Source organism: Mus musculus, chromosome 6 (assembly GCF_000001635.26).
Source record: "Mus musculus strain C57BL/6J chromosome 6, GRCm38.p6 C57BL/6J".
NCBI lineage: Eukaryota > Metazoa > Chordata > Mammalia > Rodentia > Muridae > Mus > Mus musculus.
In genome coordinates, this window is record NC_000072.6 from 95565293 (window position 1) to 95582629 (window position 17337).

The following is a 17337-nucleotide window of genomic DNA, read 5'->3' on the forward strand; positions in this document are numbered from 1 at the left end:
GGTAGATCATCCTTAGCAATTGTAAACGCACAAGAAAGACCGACAAGCATATTGAATATATGGAACCATATGTGTGTGAATGCAAACAGGCAACTGCCAGTACAATTCTTCCTGAGAAGGACCCGCAGGAAGCCAGCTGTAGTGCAAGTCCTAGTTGGGGGGTGAGGGAGAACTCTGGCTTGTTTTCATTTGTGCTGGCCTAGAATTCTTATGTTTCCAAATAATTTAGTAACCAACAAAATCTATTAAGTGCTCTAACGATATTCGGATAACAACTCTTGAATGAAGTTTAATACAAATGAATATAGCATACAGTTAGCCCCAAGGCTACTTATGAGAATTAAATGAGAACTATGAAAAGTACAAACTTTTAAAAAATAGAGACATTGTATATAAGAGTTGAGTTTAGGTCTATTATCCCTGATGACCAAGAAAGGACAATTACAGGAAAGCAAGGGACCAGCCAAGAACTCATTAGACACCTGCAGTACCCTAGCTGGCCACAGTGATACTATATCCCACTCTGCTACTCTGTTAAAAAGAAAAGATTTATATAAATAACAGAATTTAGAAAACTACGTTTAGTAATTTACTACTTAATCTGTATGTCCCCAACTGTCATAATTAAGGCTGCAGATTAAAGCACCTACATAAACAGTCAGGCTATTATTTCTTCCATATATTATACACTGTGACCTGTGATTCTATAATTATATACATTTCTAATACTCTGGTAATATCTTCAGGATCCTTACAAGAGGAATGTGAGGCTGAGTCTCTAAGTCATGTAAACACAGGACTGAGGCTTGGTGTCAATCACCCACATACACGGCAGTCGACAGCACAGCGTTACTCGACACTGTCTTTGTGTTCTCTTCCCCTCCCAAGACTGTGGGCACAGTTTCTGAAATGACACCCTGAAGTTGCTAATAAGCCTTTAACCAAACAAAAGTCAAAGTATCCTGTAGAGCAATAAATAGATAGCAGAATTTATACCCGAGGCTGTAAAGCATAGGTTGCTTTTTCACTCTTGTATCATCTGGAAGCAGGCGACTGAATACTGTGCCCTCTCCCAACCAAAGAAACCTCACCTTGGGGTCAGACGTGAGCAGTTTGAATGCTTCATAGACTTGGGCTTCCTTTACACCACCTCCAAGGTCCAAGAAGTTCGCTGGCTTCCCTCCGTTCAGGAAGATGATGTCGCAGGTAGCCATGGCCAGCCCAGCACCATTCACTGTGAAATGCAAATGGTCCGTGACATGGAAACATTAAACAAACAGCATGGAAATGGGGTGGGAACACTGAGGGCCAAACAAGAACACTATCATTTCTAGGCCAATCTGTACCCTGAATTGGGATTCAACTCATAAACTAATTTATGGTTAAAATTTGGGATAAGTGTATCCCAAAACAAACAAACAAACAAACAAACAGAGAAATGAGGAGGATTCATCAATAACTCAAAAAGGTTAAGGAGAGGAACCAATTTGGCTGTGAGTTCTGAAAAGGCTGCAGGTAGGAGGATGGGCAGAACAATTATGGCTGTGAGGAGTGGCTAGCCATTCAAATTATGTGAACCAAAAGCAATACTTAGCTTGTCCCTGTGGAGATGCTCTCTGAATGTGCAACCTTCGGGACTAAACCAACGTCTGACAGGTCTGTTCTTTCCTCACCTTAGGCAGGCATGCATTATGTCGATGAGCTCATCGACAGCAGCTCTAAAGAGAAACAACAGGGCCCAAACCAGCCTTGATGCTCCTTCCCCTGTAAGGTAGTGTAAGAAGCACACTGCTTACACTAACATCCCAGAGCCCTATCACGCAGAAAGCTAAAGAAGGTAAGCCTGAGGTCAAGCCACTCTGAACTACATAGGAAGTACCAGGACAATGTGGGCACAGTGCAATTCTGTCTCAAAAAGCAATACCAAGGGGCTGGAGAGATGGGTCAGTGGTTAGAGCGTGTCCCGCTCCTCCACAAGTCCTGAATTCAGTTCTTACCCCCCAGCCTAGGCTCACCCCAAGAGATCTAACACCCTCCTCACCACTTGCCACATATATATACACACATATCTAAAAACAATTTTAAAAAGTAATCACAAAACTTAAGACAAGATCTTATTTACTAACCCAATATTCAACCTAGAACAAAAGTACGAGTTAGGAGCCTTTCTTAGGAACTACCGTAGCAATTTACAAGGGCATTCCTGTCTTTTAGAGCTAATGGTTATTGACCAACTGCACTTCTTTTGCTTCTTATGCTTAATTATAGAATTACCTTCCTCAGGTGATGAGGGAGAAGGCATAGAAACTCAGCAAACCACTCAGGGTAAAGTACCCTGGGATTCCCCCAGACAGACCTGGTAACTGGGACTGCCTTAATTAATGTGGGGATACTAAAAAGAGGGAGTGGGGACCTGTATCCTGGGGTGGGTTAATGTGTCCCCAGGCACCTCAGCAAATAAAGTAAGTCTTGCCCATCATAACAAGGGTATTTGTAATAAAAGATCTCCAAGTAGTGTGCAGTGTTCTTAATCAGAGTTTGTGAGAAACATTCATCCAAGAAAAATCTGTATTTAATTTGTTCTAAACACACCCTGAATTGCCCCCTTCCCATGCCTACACATGTTATGAGCACATTTACCTACAGCAGCCAAGAGGGTGTAAGTGAGCTATGCTATGCAGATAGCGCTCCCATATAAAGCAGGCACTTTAGGTATCAATTGTAATAGGATGCCATTTTCCATTGTACTGAACAGCAAACTGTTGAAGACTCTTCACTTCTTAATATAATGATGCTGTTGTTTTAATGAGCAACAAATCTTTTTTATTTTAATTCCATTAAGATGAAGACCTCAGTTTCTAGTGCAATGAATTGTTTCTAGCAGAAACACAGTCATGTGCAATTAAGCCGGAAGCATACAAATCACAAACACTAGAAGCCATGGACAATAACTGAAATTGTATTGCCTCTACAGACACATCTTATCTCAGCTGCAGAAGCCATTTTCACTAAATTAGAGAACTGTGATGGAGCCCATTGTTTGATTAATAAACTGGCATAATGAAAGTATTTTGGCAACTGGTTACCATTCAATCTGAAATGTTAGTGAATTGATTAGAATTTATATCCTGTGCTCCCTCCTCTGTGCCCTAGTTAGCATTAATTGTCAACTTAACACAGCCTACAGTCAATCACCTGGGAAGGGAGTCTAAGCTGTGGGACTATCCAGATCTGACTGGCTTGACTGATGACTGATAGAGGAGGGTCCACTGTGGGTGAGACCATTCCCTGGGCAGGAGGTCCTGGGCTGTATAAGAATAAACTAGCAATTGAGCTTGCAAGTGTGGTAATGGACCATGGCCTGTAAGCTAACTTTCTTCCCCTAAATTTCTTTTGGTTAGAATGTTTTGTGACAGCCACAGAAAGGGAACTAATACACTCTGAAAATGTACTTTTGTCTCAGAGTATAGTTTATCAACCGTTCCTAGTAGATGGATGCTGAAGGCATAGGGAAAGTTGTTACTTTTACTAAAAAAAAAAAAGTTGAGATGCTTTAAATCAATGGTTCTTAATACATAATATATTTACATGGGCATATGTGTGTATGTACACATGCATGTGTGTATACATACATGCATATGTGTGTATACACGCATGCACATGTGTGTGGAGGCCAGAGGTTGGTGTTGGGTGTGTTTCTCTACTGATTCTCCACTTTATATTTAAGATAGATCTCTCACTAATAAGCCTAGAGATCACCGATTGTCTAAACTGGTAGGCAGCAAGGCCCCTCAATCCAGCTACTTCCCACTCTCACTCTACTGTGGCTATCAACATATGCCATCATGCCCAGTTTTTATGTGGGTGCCATAGACTCAAACTCAGATCTTCACATGTGCACAGTAGGCACTCAACTCTCAGCCGTCTCTCCAGCCTCTCAGCAGTTCTTATCTGGAGTGCATTTGTACACCTGACACCTGGAAACTTCTGGGCACTTTCCTTGTATTGTTTCATTTCCACAATTATCAGCTATTTCTGGAGGAGAGGAATACGACTGAACCTAATATCCTGGACGGTTCTCTAAGAATAAAAGATCATCCAATTCAAAAGTGCAGCAGTGCCAGAGTTGAAAAACTGCTTTAAATCAGTGACTGTCAATCAAAATGGACTTTGAAACTGTTTTCTACTTGATGCTATAAGAAAACACCTGTTGTAACAGCTCTTAGTAAATAGCATTTCATAAATCGTATACAACTCCAGCCTCAGGGCCAGCACTTACCGAAGCAGGCAATGTTCCCGTCCAGTCCTATATACTTGAGATCGTATCTGGCAGCTTCATTTTCAATGGGCTCATTCTCGGATTTGTCGTCCATAGCAAATATGTCCTTTTGTCGGAACTCAGCATTGTCATCAAAGTTTATCTTGGCATCAAAACAGACAACTAAACAAAGAGAAAAGGAGGCCATACCTGAGTCTCTTTGGAGTCAATACACTGACTTACTCAGGCCAGCAGGTACAGGAGTAAGGAAGGCGGGAACTCTCATTCTCTCACACTCCAGCACACTGATGCTTTCTTGACCTGTGAACTCTTACTCTACAGAGACAAACAGGACAAGGTCCTGGTCTGAGGGGACTTCCATTACAGCAATGAGGGACAGTAATTCACATTTGTCAGTCTCTGCTCAGTTGACAACAAAGGTCACCGGCATCCACAACAGGCTCAGTTGGCACAATTGCCCTGGAGTCACAGCTGGAACTGCATTACCTATGTACAGTTGGATTGAACAGGTGAGCACTGCCTTTCCCGTTTATGCAGGAAGAAACAAGGGAATAATGCCAGTTCTCTTTTTCTCCTCTGTCCCGACATTCCATGACAAAATGTGAATTTTATCAATACCCTCTTACAACTCTAAAACTTCTAAACTTAATGACAGTGAATGCTGTGCCAGAATACACAATTTATAAATTGCTCCTTAATTCTGATGCCTCTCAGGATCAATTAAAATTGAATATATTTAAGGTGCACTGAATGTTTTACCATACACATACATTTTGAAATGACAATTGCAGGAATAAGATTTACACATCTGAGTCTCAGAGTTTTTCTTTCTTTTCTGCCTTAATTTTTGGGGAGAAAACACAATTGAGCTCTTCGAACCATTTCTAGTATATATCACTAACACTGTAGCCTTGGTAAGACTATCTCTATTCATGGTGGGCCTTGGCTTCCTCACTTGAGAAGAACAGGGAATGCAATTCCCACCCTAGTCTACAGACTAACTTAACCCAGGTAGATGTCTCTGGTTATGACTTCTCAGGTCTGCCAGTGCTCAAACGCCAGACATCACTGGTCCCCCGTTATACATCCTCTGCTAGAAGCAGATCTCATGTTGTACCCAAACAGCTCTGCACACAGCAAAGCTCGCTCTAAGGCAGGGTTGGACTACCACGCTTCTTTGATTATAAGGATGCAAAGAGGACACTTAGGGGATGGCTTTGGGAAAGAGGACAACATCTGTGGTATCTGGACTCCAACATGTTTATTATTTTCCTTGCAGCACAAACTTGTTGACTGTGCCACCGTGCCATCTTAACATTCTCTAATTGAACCCGAGATATGAACAAGCAGATGTCTTTGGTCAACATTTACAGATGTTGTGCCAGCTTTGCTGAGAAGTACTTCACATCTGAAATGGGAGCCTTCCTTTCCCAGTACCTCACAGAAAAACAACAGACATAGCCAGATAATTCTACTGCTTACAAAGAAAAGAAAACACTGGTGCTTTATGGCACCCGGCATTGACAGGTACCAGGAAGATTTCTTCCAGGTTCTCTTGCACATGACTCAAGATCTTGGAGCAGTTCTGACAGAACGGGTATATATTAACATTTAAGATGTCTTGGAAGAAAAATAAACAGGCCAAAAATTCCATAAATGAATCCTGACTGACAAGAGAAAATCTTACATGGAAGCTGATATCTGCTTAAGTCCCTAGTCTTGCCACAAACTGCCCAACCACTGCCCACACTATGAACACAGAGAGTGAATGAGTAATTATATTTCTACAATGGTGAGGTTGTAATGAAGGAATCCTGCAATTACCAAAGGAATTGGCCTGTGTTCTTTGCTCCCTGCAAAGGCACTTTCTCAGCAGTTAATGACCAGTATAATGATCAATAGAAAAGCAACTTCATTCTTGGCTTTCCACTGGGTTTATAAATACATTCTAATTAATTTATTAGTAATTTTAGCTCCTCCATTACTCACTGGCAAGATTACTTGTAAGTGACACCTTCAAAATGAATGGGCAAAGGCTACCAAATTGACTTTCTAAGTGAAGACTTGCAAATAAAAGAATTCTTGGTCAAGATCAATAAACCAGTAAATCAAAATAGTTCCAAGCTAAACTTTGCCCCTTATTATAAAGAATACAGTTGCAAGCAGCTCCAGCGAAAGGATAATTAATGGAGATGTATGCAAAGTTCAGCAGGCAGTCCCCACCAAAGGCCTGCAGAGCAAACTTTCCAAAGATTCTCTCTGCGTCATGCTGCACATGCAAAGTGCAGACAGGAGCTTCTGGTTGGTGAGCGCCTGAGAACCAGACAGGCAGTCCAGGGCTTGAACACAAGGTCTGTGTGAGCACCTAGAATGTCCCTTTGTGCTACAGTAACTTGTTACCTGTGTGGTAAGAACAGATCAATGTGTGTAGATCCAAGAGCTTTGGGAAACTAAAATTCCTGCACAACTATGAAGTTAGGTATGGATATTTAAGTAGTCAGAGCCAAGCTGGGCCTGATGGTATATGCTGTGAATTCCATACTCAGGAGGCTGAGTGAGGAAGATTTCAAGTTAAATCCAGTGTGGTCTAAGCATGTACAACATGAGAGTTTAGGTCCCTGTCTCTCAATCTCTCTCCCTCCCTCCGTTTCTCTCTCCCTCCCCCATCCTTCCCTCTAATCTACCCCCTCTCTCATATACTTTGCTCTGTTCAGTTATTGCTATATGACTAGGACAACGTATCTGATGGCAATAACTTGAGGAAGGAAGGATGTGCTTTGCTGGAGATTTCCGTCCATCCTAGGGGCAAGGTGCCGTTAACCAGCCCAGCTGTGGCAGTGGAACGGTGTGGTTACGGCTGTTCATACCAAAGTAGGCGGGGAGCAGAAAAAAAGAGGCAGGAACCTGGTATAGATAAAACCTTCAAAAGTCCACTTCTAGTGAATTATTCCAGCCAGCTATGTCCCATGTCCCAAAAGTCCCCAGAGCCAGAGCCTTTAAAATGGCTTTGCAGTTAAAAAAATGAGTGGTGAGGTAGGGTGGGGTTCAAGTGATAAAGACAGCAGTTTTCAACTCCAATTCTTGGCACAGAGATCATAAAACACTTGTAACGTTCTAAGCAATGGGCCTACTGGGTGGATCTTTCTTTTTAATACTTGGCATTTTAGCTCTGTTCTTAATACAGAGCTCTACAGCCCTCGGACTTCCCTGGAAATAATTTAAAATGTCCTTTGCTTCTGTCAACGGGTAGTAAGTGTTTCCCTGAATGCAATGAGCCACAACTGAAGAGCAGGTCGTGAGAACACTCAGGTGAACCGTGGTCCCCAATACTGTTGTCACTGGCATCAATGGAGGGCATCAGTCTTATGAGACAGGACCCTGACTATGTGACTCTGACTCTCATTATAGGCATCCAGTGTCAGAACAGAACTGAAGAGTAGGATACCTAGCTGCCATCAGAGAAACGGTCACAGAAGTGGTCTGGTAGGAGAGAAGCCTGCTACACATACTTCAAGGACACAGCTATAGTGCTGTAGTCTAAGCAGCTAGCCCTGGCCACACAGTTCTCTTAAGCTCAGAGCCCTTGTCTATAAACAAGATCAGAGTTGCTGGTACTGTGTGGTGTTGGAGGAAGGAGAAGCTATGTGTGGCAGCCAGCCTCCCAGGGGAGCATGATTACCAACATGGTACTTTCTGCATGTGTAGTTTCCCATCATTATAGCTCAGTTTACAGAACCTGCTTTTCATCTCTAGAAATTACTATAGTCTGTCTCATTCCCAAAATATCCCTAAACTTCTATTTAAAGGAGATATAAATGAATGTCTATTGGAGATTTAACTGTGTCCAGGCTCCCTGAGGTACTTGATTAGCTATCGTTTAAATACATTAAGAACTTTCTCAAAAGCAAGAATTTTAATGACTAGCACTTTTAACAGAGTAACTGTCAGGGCAGAAATGTTTTAGTTAAAGGATGTGAGACTTTTGATAATAGTCAAATTGTACCATACATTTGCATATGGCCACAGTGGCTAAAGACACAAAAAGTTTCACATGGCCATCTGCATCAGAGGTGTCAAATTATGTCACTCAAGCTCACCACCTGTTTTTCTATGTACATGTGTGTGCACATTTACATGTGTCCGGACTTCTTCACAGGAAAATAGCAAAGGTGGTAACTGCAGTATAGACCACAAAGCCTACAACCACCCATATGTTGACTGACACTTTGTAGCAATCCCTACTTGGACACAACTCTATCTTATCTATCTTGCTTTAACAGATTGGTAGTCACCCACAGCTATAATATTCTTACCTAGTCAAGAACACCCTTGGCTTAAGTATGTCCTGCTATCAGGAAGACTGAAAATGAGAACAAACTAAACAACGCACACTGATGGACTCATGCATGACTCCTGCTTGTACATGCAGAGCTGCTGGGCCACAGGTGGGCGCATGGCTATGTCAACATCAGGGCAAGAAAATTAACTTGCCCCATCTGCTCAAACCCTAGCTTTCTCACTTAATTCAACAACGCACAACTATGGGGGGGCGCGGGGGGGGGAATCTGTTTTCTGAGGTAATGGCACTTAGCTGAGACATTAAGAATTTCAGTGTCACATAACTGAAACTTCAATTCTACAGAAAATTCATCTTGAACAAACACCAATCTGTGTATAAAGTAGGAGAAAAAGCATGCCTATTAATATTTATAAAACAATTTCCACCATCAAAAACATATTGTTACATGGTTGAAAGATTATACAAATGAATTTTACTTCTGAACAAATATCAAAGAAAGCTAAGGTACTTATATTCATAGGCTGTTTGTGTTGTTTTGTTTAGTGTGTGAGATGCTGCAAGCTGCTAATTCAGCTGCCTTGATGGAGACCAGAACTGGCAGCAAGAGGCCTCTGACCCTAGAGCTCCCACACAAGAGCGTGCAGCTGAGTTAAACAAAAGAAAAAAATGCACTTCAGATGGAAGACATAAAGGAACAGAAAAACAGCAGGAAGTACGACTGTCATAATTAGTTTGGAAAATAATCTGTCTTGAAGCAATGTGCTGTGTTTGATTTGTGATAAGTAACCATAATGTGCTATTCAAATGCGCCTTGCCAAGCTGGCTTTAAAATGCTGATGCTTTAAAAGGAGTCCTGCTTTCCATTCAATATTGATGTTCTAAGAGTTGTATACTGTTTAGAACTTTTCGCCAGATCCTATGAAGAAAAACTAGATAGGAGGCGAGATGGGCTAGGGGAAGTAAAAAAACCAAAAGTGATCATGGAAACAGAGCCTTGAATATAATGAAGAAACAGAGGGCAGGCAGCAGCCGCAGCACAGCAGGGGCACTGTGAGCAGGCAGCAACAGGGGGTTATTTAGGGGAATCTTAAGGAAGAAAGAGAGGAATTTGGTATGTCAGTTAACTATGGCTCACCCAGCCTTACTGCTTTAAGTAGCTCTCACTGTGTAGTTCAATGAATGGAAGCACGTAGGCTTGGAGCTAAATTGTAGTGGGAATTTGCCTCTCTGGCACATGAGGGAGACCACTCTACATACTGTAGGGCAGCTGGCAGTCCTCCCTACAGTCACCATGCAGAGGGCAAAAGCAACACTTCTGACAAATGTCTCCTGGGGGAAGGACCTCACCCTTTGTTCAAAGACACCAAAAGTAACACGTGTGATCACAAATGGAGAGGGAAGAAGGAATAAAAGGTGTTGCAGAATCCCTGGGTGGGCCGGAAAAATAAAATTTTGAATACTGCAATATTAAAAAGATTTAATAAATGAATAAGTGGATAGTCGGTCAGCTACATAAATATCTATATCTGTATCTATTTGTCTCTGTGTGTGTGTGTGTGTGTGTGTGTGTGTGTATGTTCTCTTGCCTACAGATTTACTGAATCGATGTTAGTTCAAATGAATCGGGGAAGAAAGTACTTAACTTTCTCTTTACTTACTGAAGCAACTATCTACTTTTGTTTCAACAGAGACTGATTCGTTCCTGGAGAGATGCTTCACTTTAATGCTCTAGTTTTCACTAGGAAATGACCTTTCTCTTAAACCATGTGAGCACAGACCAACCACTGGCCTGGGCTGGATTCGTGACAAACCAAGGCTAATGAGAACCAGATGAAGTGTTGTCTATGGCTGCTAGACCAGTACAGTCAACACTGGGTACCATCTCTGCTGCCAGCACAGAGCCTGGGCAAGTGAGAACAATCCAGAGAAAGCAGGGCTGTTTCCTTCCGTCAGCTGGCTCAGGGAGTAGATTTGGGCTCCACAGACAGTAAGAGAGAAGCCTCATTCTTTACACACCACGGGGCAATCTGCACCTTGAACTCCTGTTAAGTGTGTAAGAGAATTAACCACTGGTAAACAAAAGCTAAGGCAAGGTTAATAGGCTTTCATAGGTCACTAGCAACCATTATAATCCTCAAAAGAGTCCTTAAACCACAATAAAACTCAGTGTCAAATTGCCCTCTCAATAAAGACTGTTAACCACATTGGAAGGAATGTTCTTAGGCTGAAACTCTTCCACATCTTTCCCACTGGCGACTCAGCAGCTTTGATATTAATGATGGCCACTGCCATCAACAGGATGCTGTAAAGGTAGATAAACAATAAAGCAAATTAAAAAAAAAAAATGTTCCCGGATAAGCAATGAGACAGGGAGCTAAGTCTCGCACAGAGAGATGGATGGCACAGTGGCTAGCTTTTAAGTCAAAACGTTTATGTGATCCTTAATTTTTGGAGCGTTTAAGCCTCCAAATTACAAGACAATAATTATATCAACGTTTTCATGTGAAATGTTTTGTTAGTCACCTAAATGGAAAAGATTTAAGCAGAGAGATTATAAATATTATCAACATTGCAGAGATCTAAATGACTGCATTTATAGCTCCTAAATAGAGGCCTGCTTTGCAGGACACGGCAGTGATGAAGAGCCAACTTTCACAACTGATCATTAATCACCATTTCCTAATTGGGTTTAATTTGTCTACTGCTCATTAGAGTTATAAACCAACACTCTCATTTATTGTGATTATAACTCAATAGCCAAACTTTTACGGTACAATGAACAAATTAATAGCTAAAGATAATTTTGGTCTTAAAAATACTATGTAAGACTTCTGCTTTAGTGAACCATACATACAAGATGTGTTTTGTGATGATTCCTTAAAGGTATTTTTTAAAAAGTTTCATGTTCTTATTAATTAAAAAGCAAACTTTAGCCTTTGTAAAATTTGTGAACACCTTCCAAGAAGAGTCCCTTGTATAATCCCTGTCCCTACAGTGTGAATAAAATAATCCTACAGCAAAATGTCTCCCACTTCAGAGGAAGCTGTCTTTTCTCCCGGTCTTGTAAGTGTGTTCACCTGCATGCACATGATCACATATGCACCGAGAGGTCAGAGATAACCTCAGGCTTCATTCCTTAAGTGTCATCCACGTATGTTTGGAGCCGGAGTCTCTGACTACCCTGGAACTCATCAAGTAGCCCACTGAGCCTCGTGGATGCTTTGTCTTTAGTGTGAGTTCTATGAACAAACCTCTCTTCCTGCCTGCAAAGAAAGTACTTCCCAGACGGGTCTATCCTGCCAACCTCCTGCTTTTTTTCAGCCATAGTCTTGCATTATGGTCCATGATGCTCTGAAAGACATGACTCTCCTGCCGCTGGGAACAGTGAGCATCACAACCATGCTTGCCTCAGTATATTAAAGAGCCTTTACAGCAAATTCAGATAAGTAACCATCATGCATTGAGTAGCAGCCTGCAGTACTTGAGAAGGCAGTGTGAATGTGACTCGTGCTCTCAAAACCTGAGACCACTTCTAGGTCACGCTAACAAGGGCAAACTACTGGTTTAAAACAACAACCAGAAAAAACAGGCTCTACTTAGCCCAGCATGGCAGGGCAACCTTGCACACTGAGCAGAGAGGCAAGGGTTTCCATTCTATCCTGCAGATCTAGCTTTCCATGAGAGTCAGGTTAAATGCCTGATCTTAATGACGGGAATAATGACTCTTACTTTTGCAGGGCTACTTGTGAAAGTCTAGCATAGAGCCTGGCATAGAAGTTCAAAAACAGGCACAACTTGTCTGCCTCCTCACTATATACAAGTTTAATGTTTTTATAATCATAGCAATTAAAAACTAATTAAAAACTAGAGAGAAGGCCCAGTTGTTAAGAACAATTGTTGCCCTTACAGAGGACCCAAGTATGGTTTCCAATACCCATATGAGGTTGCTCACAAATGCCTGTAACTCAGTTCTAGAGGAACCAACGGACGAGCACTTTTGGCCTCCTCAGGGCCTATATATTCACTGAGGCACATAGGCATATCAATCTTAAAAAATAAAGTTTAAATAAACACAATTTGCATATAAAACTCAGTCCAGATACAATTTGGTGGTTATCCATGCAATACTGTATTTTAGCAACTTCCTTAGAGCTTGCCATTAGCTGGACACTGGTTTTCGTGGCAAACTCTTGTACTAGTTAAGAAGAGCAATGTCCTTTCATGAATATAGGGGAAGGCTCCACTTTATATCTCACTCTGGATGTATGACTCAATACATCAATCTGTAATATGGGTATCATTTTTAGCAATTTTATTAATACTAATAAAAGTTTTTGTTGTTTTTAATCTGAAGCCTAAGCAGGAATGTGTATAGATGTGTAGTCCGAATATGACAGATGCAGAATTTGAATTTGTCCTGAGGTGTCTCTGAGTTCCAAAGATAGTCTTTTGGGTTTTCTGACTTTGCCTACAAAGCCTCTACTAAGGAAAAATGCCTGGTCTTGACAGTGCTCTCTGTACACATCTGTTCAGCTCCTTCTTCCTACTCAATGGCAAAGCCGGCGGTCACAATACATGGAAAGAGTCCAAGTCTTGGCACTTACATTCTGGCTTGAATGATTCTATCTGCCATCCCACTCCTCAGGACTACTCTAAGACGTTCCAAGCTTTTGCTATGTCTACATCTTCATTCATATTCAAGAAATCCTGCAGTGGTGACATTTGCTGAGGCATACAACAGTGGTACAATATTGCTACAAGAGAAAGCATCCTTCAAACAACTCCTTTGCCTAAAGCGAACAAGGCAAGTGTGTTAACTACAGAGTGATGATAGTGGCTTCGTCAAGATGGTAGACGTCCTGTTCAGGACAGGAGGTAAAACTGTGCACAGTTTGCAAATTCAAGATCACCAAGTTTAGAAAAAGGAGGTGCAGCTATAAGCCCAAGGACAGTGATACCCACCCACACTCAAATCCTTCTATCAGCAGTGACTGCTGAAAAATGAGGGCTCTGTTGTCTGATGCACGGACTCATGGCAGCTGAAGCCAAGCAGGAAGTAGCTCCTTGGGAGGCGTGGCATTTGAGTATAGCACACCCAAATGTTGAATACCATCATGGGAGCGCGTGAAATGATCAGAAGTTAAATTACTTAAAGAAATGAACTCAAAGCTGGTGCAGCTTTTGGAGATTATTTTGCAAGTTACTTTACAGTTTCTATGAATAATTATAAAAGTCCATTTGCAATTCTTTCTTCTGCTGTCTGTTACCTTGTCCTTCTGGAGTTTCACCGAAGGGGTTCACTTCCACCTGAGTGGCATCAATCTTCAGGAAGAGATGGTACAGCTTTGTAATCTGATCTGCAGCCTGCATGATCAAGTGAGATGGAATTACACCCAAGCAATACAACAAAGTTTATTTTGCTTCATTAACGAAATCTTAAAAATAGCAAATTATGTCTTTATTTTCAGTTAGGTTTTCTAAAGGGAAAAATTGTAAAACATAATTATTTTAATTTCCACTGCTATTCATTAGAACAGACTGCTCAACTTTCCTCCAGACACTAAGAGAGACCATTATCAAGAAAACAAAATATTTTCTGTGCAGCCTAAAAGTGCTATTAATCCTTTTGTGAATTATCATGTCCCTATTAGTCATGTTAGACTGCAGTATAAGCTACAATCACTAATACAAACAGGCTTCATTTAAGTAAAAAGGTAAACAGGCTTTTGAGGGTTTATAATGACAAGGTTTTCCTTATTATGCAGGAATAAAATGGTTATTATATTCATCAATCCAGGACTATAATCTGCACAGAAATTCCTGAGTGTCTGATGGAAACCAAGAGACAGAAAGATGAAGGTCTCAAACAACAGAGCAGCCTCAGAACCATGCAGCCTCCACTGCACAAAGTGAGTCCTGGAGGCAAAGACCACAGAGAGCTTTTATATGCAAGTCTCCTAACATTACCCAGGCTGCCTTCTCAGCCAACACACAATCACTGCTTCTCCCAGGGCAGGCTGCTCCTCATCAACTCTCCAGGAGAGTCCACCCTGACAAGTGTGAGCAACTACAGTTGCATGAAGGGTGGAACTCATTCTTGGCCTTCTTTTACTTCCCTGTTGCCACCGACGCCCACCATGCCAGCCCTGCAGTATGTGCCATCAGAGCCAGTGTGACCCCGCCCCTTTCTGGCATAACAGCATTTCACTCCTATAGGATTAGTTTCAGAGTTGCTGAGCCAGCCGGCTTGAAGCTCTGCCTGGTTGAGGGGTTGAGGAGATGAGGAAATGGGGCAAAGGAAGGGAGAAGCTGAGACCTCTCTGCTCCTTCAGTCTTAACTCTCCTTGTCCTTATAACACCTACGAATGAAATCCCTAAATACGAGTTCAGGCTGGGTCAATAATGAAAGCCAGCCCAGGTTTGACTAAAGCACTTCAACTTTAAAGCTCTCATACTATTTGAATCTTAACTAGTTCAGGTCTATGTGTAGACTTTATTAAATCCTAGTTGAAATCTTATGTACAAAAATAAAGAAATGCATCCAAAGTGTAAGGCATATGTATGAATGTATGTATGTATGTATGTATGTATGTATGTATGTATGTATGTATGTGCATCTTGAGGTCAGGTTCCAGGAAGTTTCCAGACTAACCCTCAAGTTGTTATGCAGCCTTGATTGGCCTCAAGCTTGTGACCTTTCTGCCTCACCCACCCTGGGCAGTAGGACTGCCATCATTTGCTATTATACTAGAACAAGACAAATTCTTTTTACTCTGAAATATTTTATGGCTAGGTAGCACATATAAACGCTATAAGGCTCCCCATTTGTCAGGGTTGCTCAAGATTCTATTTCCCAGTCACAGCTTCCAGGTCCTCTGACACAGATGCTGATGACTTTGGATTTGCCTGAGACACATTCTTATGTACACACTAAGATGCACACTTCCCATCTTCACAGAACAACAAAAGCCTCTATCCTTATTAATAGAAACCTTCACGGGCAGGAGAAATAGGCCACTGCTTTAATTGTGAGATCATATTTTATTGCATGCTATACTATCATTCATTATATTTATCACCTAAATAATGACCATATGGATTGTTTCTAATAGCTTCATTTACTTAAAATGTCATCTTTCTTGTCTCTGTAGATATGTAATACATGTGACTAAGCATTTATGGGGTAAACCCCATAGCAGTGCAGAATGGATGTAAACATTTTACTTATTATTTGTTGTATGTATATATGGTTATGTGCATACTATTTGCATGAGTGTGGCTGTATGTGCATGTGTTTGTACATGACTAGGATGATATATATATAAATAATCTGTAGAAGCCTGGGATATCGTTCCTCTGAAATGCCCATTTGGGGGGTTCTTGAGACAGGTTCTCTCACTGGCCTGGAGCTTGCATATCTTGGCTGAGCAGTGAGCAAGATGTACACATGCACGTGTCTCCACCTCCATGGCACTGGGATCACAGCGTAGGAAACAAGGCCAGGGTGCTTTCCTCAGCATGGCTTCTTAGGATTGGCCATAGTACCTCATGCTCTCCCCTCAGCCCTGAAAGCATTTTAAATATGAACGAGTCTATTTAAAGAAGAGAAGCTACCCTGAATGACCAGAAGCCAGTGCAGGAAGACTCCACTCACACCCATCCACCATCTGCATCATGCCGGGCACTGTGAGGGACAGCGGGTATTTGTAGTTTTAACAAAAATCCCATACAATGAATGAGTTTAAGCATCATTCTAGCTCCTAAGACACAGTTGTATTTTCTTTTCTGTGAATTTTGTAAACGTTTCTGTTGAGATATAGGTTTTTTTAATCATTAATTTAAAGTAAGTCTTTTTATGTGAATAAAATTTGCTCTTTATTCCATAAAAACTGCAAATACATTCATCTTTCAACCATGTTTGTGTTCCTCCTGCTGCAGGGAAATCTAAGGACAATCACACCACTCATGTCGCATGGCTTCTGGGTTTGCAGACTTTCAAAAGGTCAGAATCATTTTGGAAGTACTTTAAAAGATCTCTAGCAATATTTCTAGTTTACTTTATTGTTTCTTGCTTTCAGTGTTGATACTTTTAAAAGCCAACTAAACTATATTAAATTACAAAGCCAGTCACCCACAAATTCTGATATCTGAGGACCAGACGAAACCACAAGTGCATGGGCAAAGCCACGTCAAGGACCACAGAGCCTCATTCTCATGTGAAATGGCACAGCCTATCTTTGGTCCATGAGCTATGCTGCCAGAGTATAGCTGCACACTTCCCCCACCATTCCAGCTTCCTCGGGGATGTTTACAGCCACAGACTGCTCTCCTACAGCATTCTCCCATTCAGAGGCAAGCTAACTCCTCCTCCCTGGGCCATACAGTCAACTCCCTGCATTTCTGGGGTGATGCTAGGCTTTGGGCCTTCTTGATGTGAGTCTGAGGGAGCACAGCTCACCCAACCCTGTTGTCCCACATGTGTGTCTGAGTGCCTAGGACTAAGCTGTGCAGCATGCAGCAGTATCTTTGAGGTTGGATCTTTGTTTCTGAGGTTGGACCCTGTTATGTTGCTGGGCTTGGCCTTGTATCCATAATCTCAGGGGTTCATGACTCAGCCTCTCAGGGATCTGGGAACATATACATGTGACTCCATGTACGGCAGTACAGCTGTGTGCAGGCATGTGGAAAGGCCCTACTTACCCACACCCTGTGCCAGTTACTTCTATATTGAAGTTAATAAATTATTTAATGAGTAATT

The 17337-nt window shown here is 41.6% G+C and overlaps 1 protein-coding gene across 4 annotated transcripts in view; it reads right to left on the reverse strand.

Moving 5' to 3' along the window:
- Positions 1 to 17337, reverse strand: part of Suclg2 (succinate-Coenzyme A ligase, GDP-forming, beta subunit) — a 245850-nt gene that overhangs the window by 92284 nt on the left and 136229 nt on the right. For 3 of the 4 annotated variants that reach the window (NM_011507.3, NM_001326558.1, XM_030255295.1), the window contains 3 exons: positions 13847 to 13943; positions 4280 to 4441; positions 1092 to 1234 (listed from right to left, as the gene is read on the reverse strand). In NM_011507.3, the coding sequence (NP_035637.2) occupies positions 1092 to 1234; positions 4280 to 4441; positions 13847 to 13943 (402 nt within the window). Of the gene's footprint in view, positions 1 to 1091; positions 1719 to 4279; positions 4442 to 13846; positions 13944 to 17337 lie in introns of all 4 variants that reach the window. The other variant, XR_003956174.1, reaches the window with a different exon arrangement.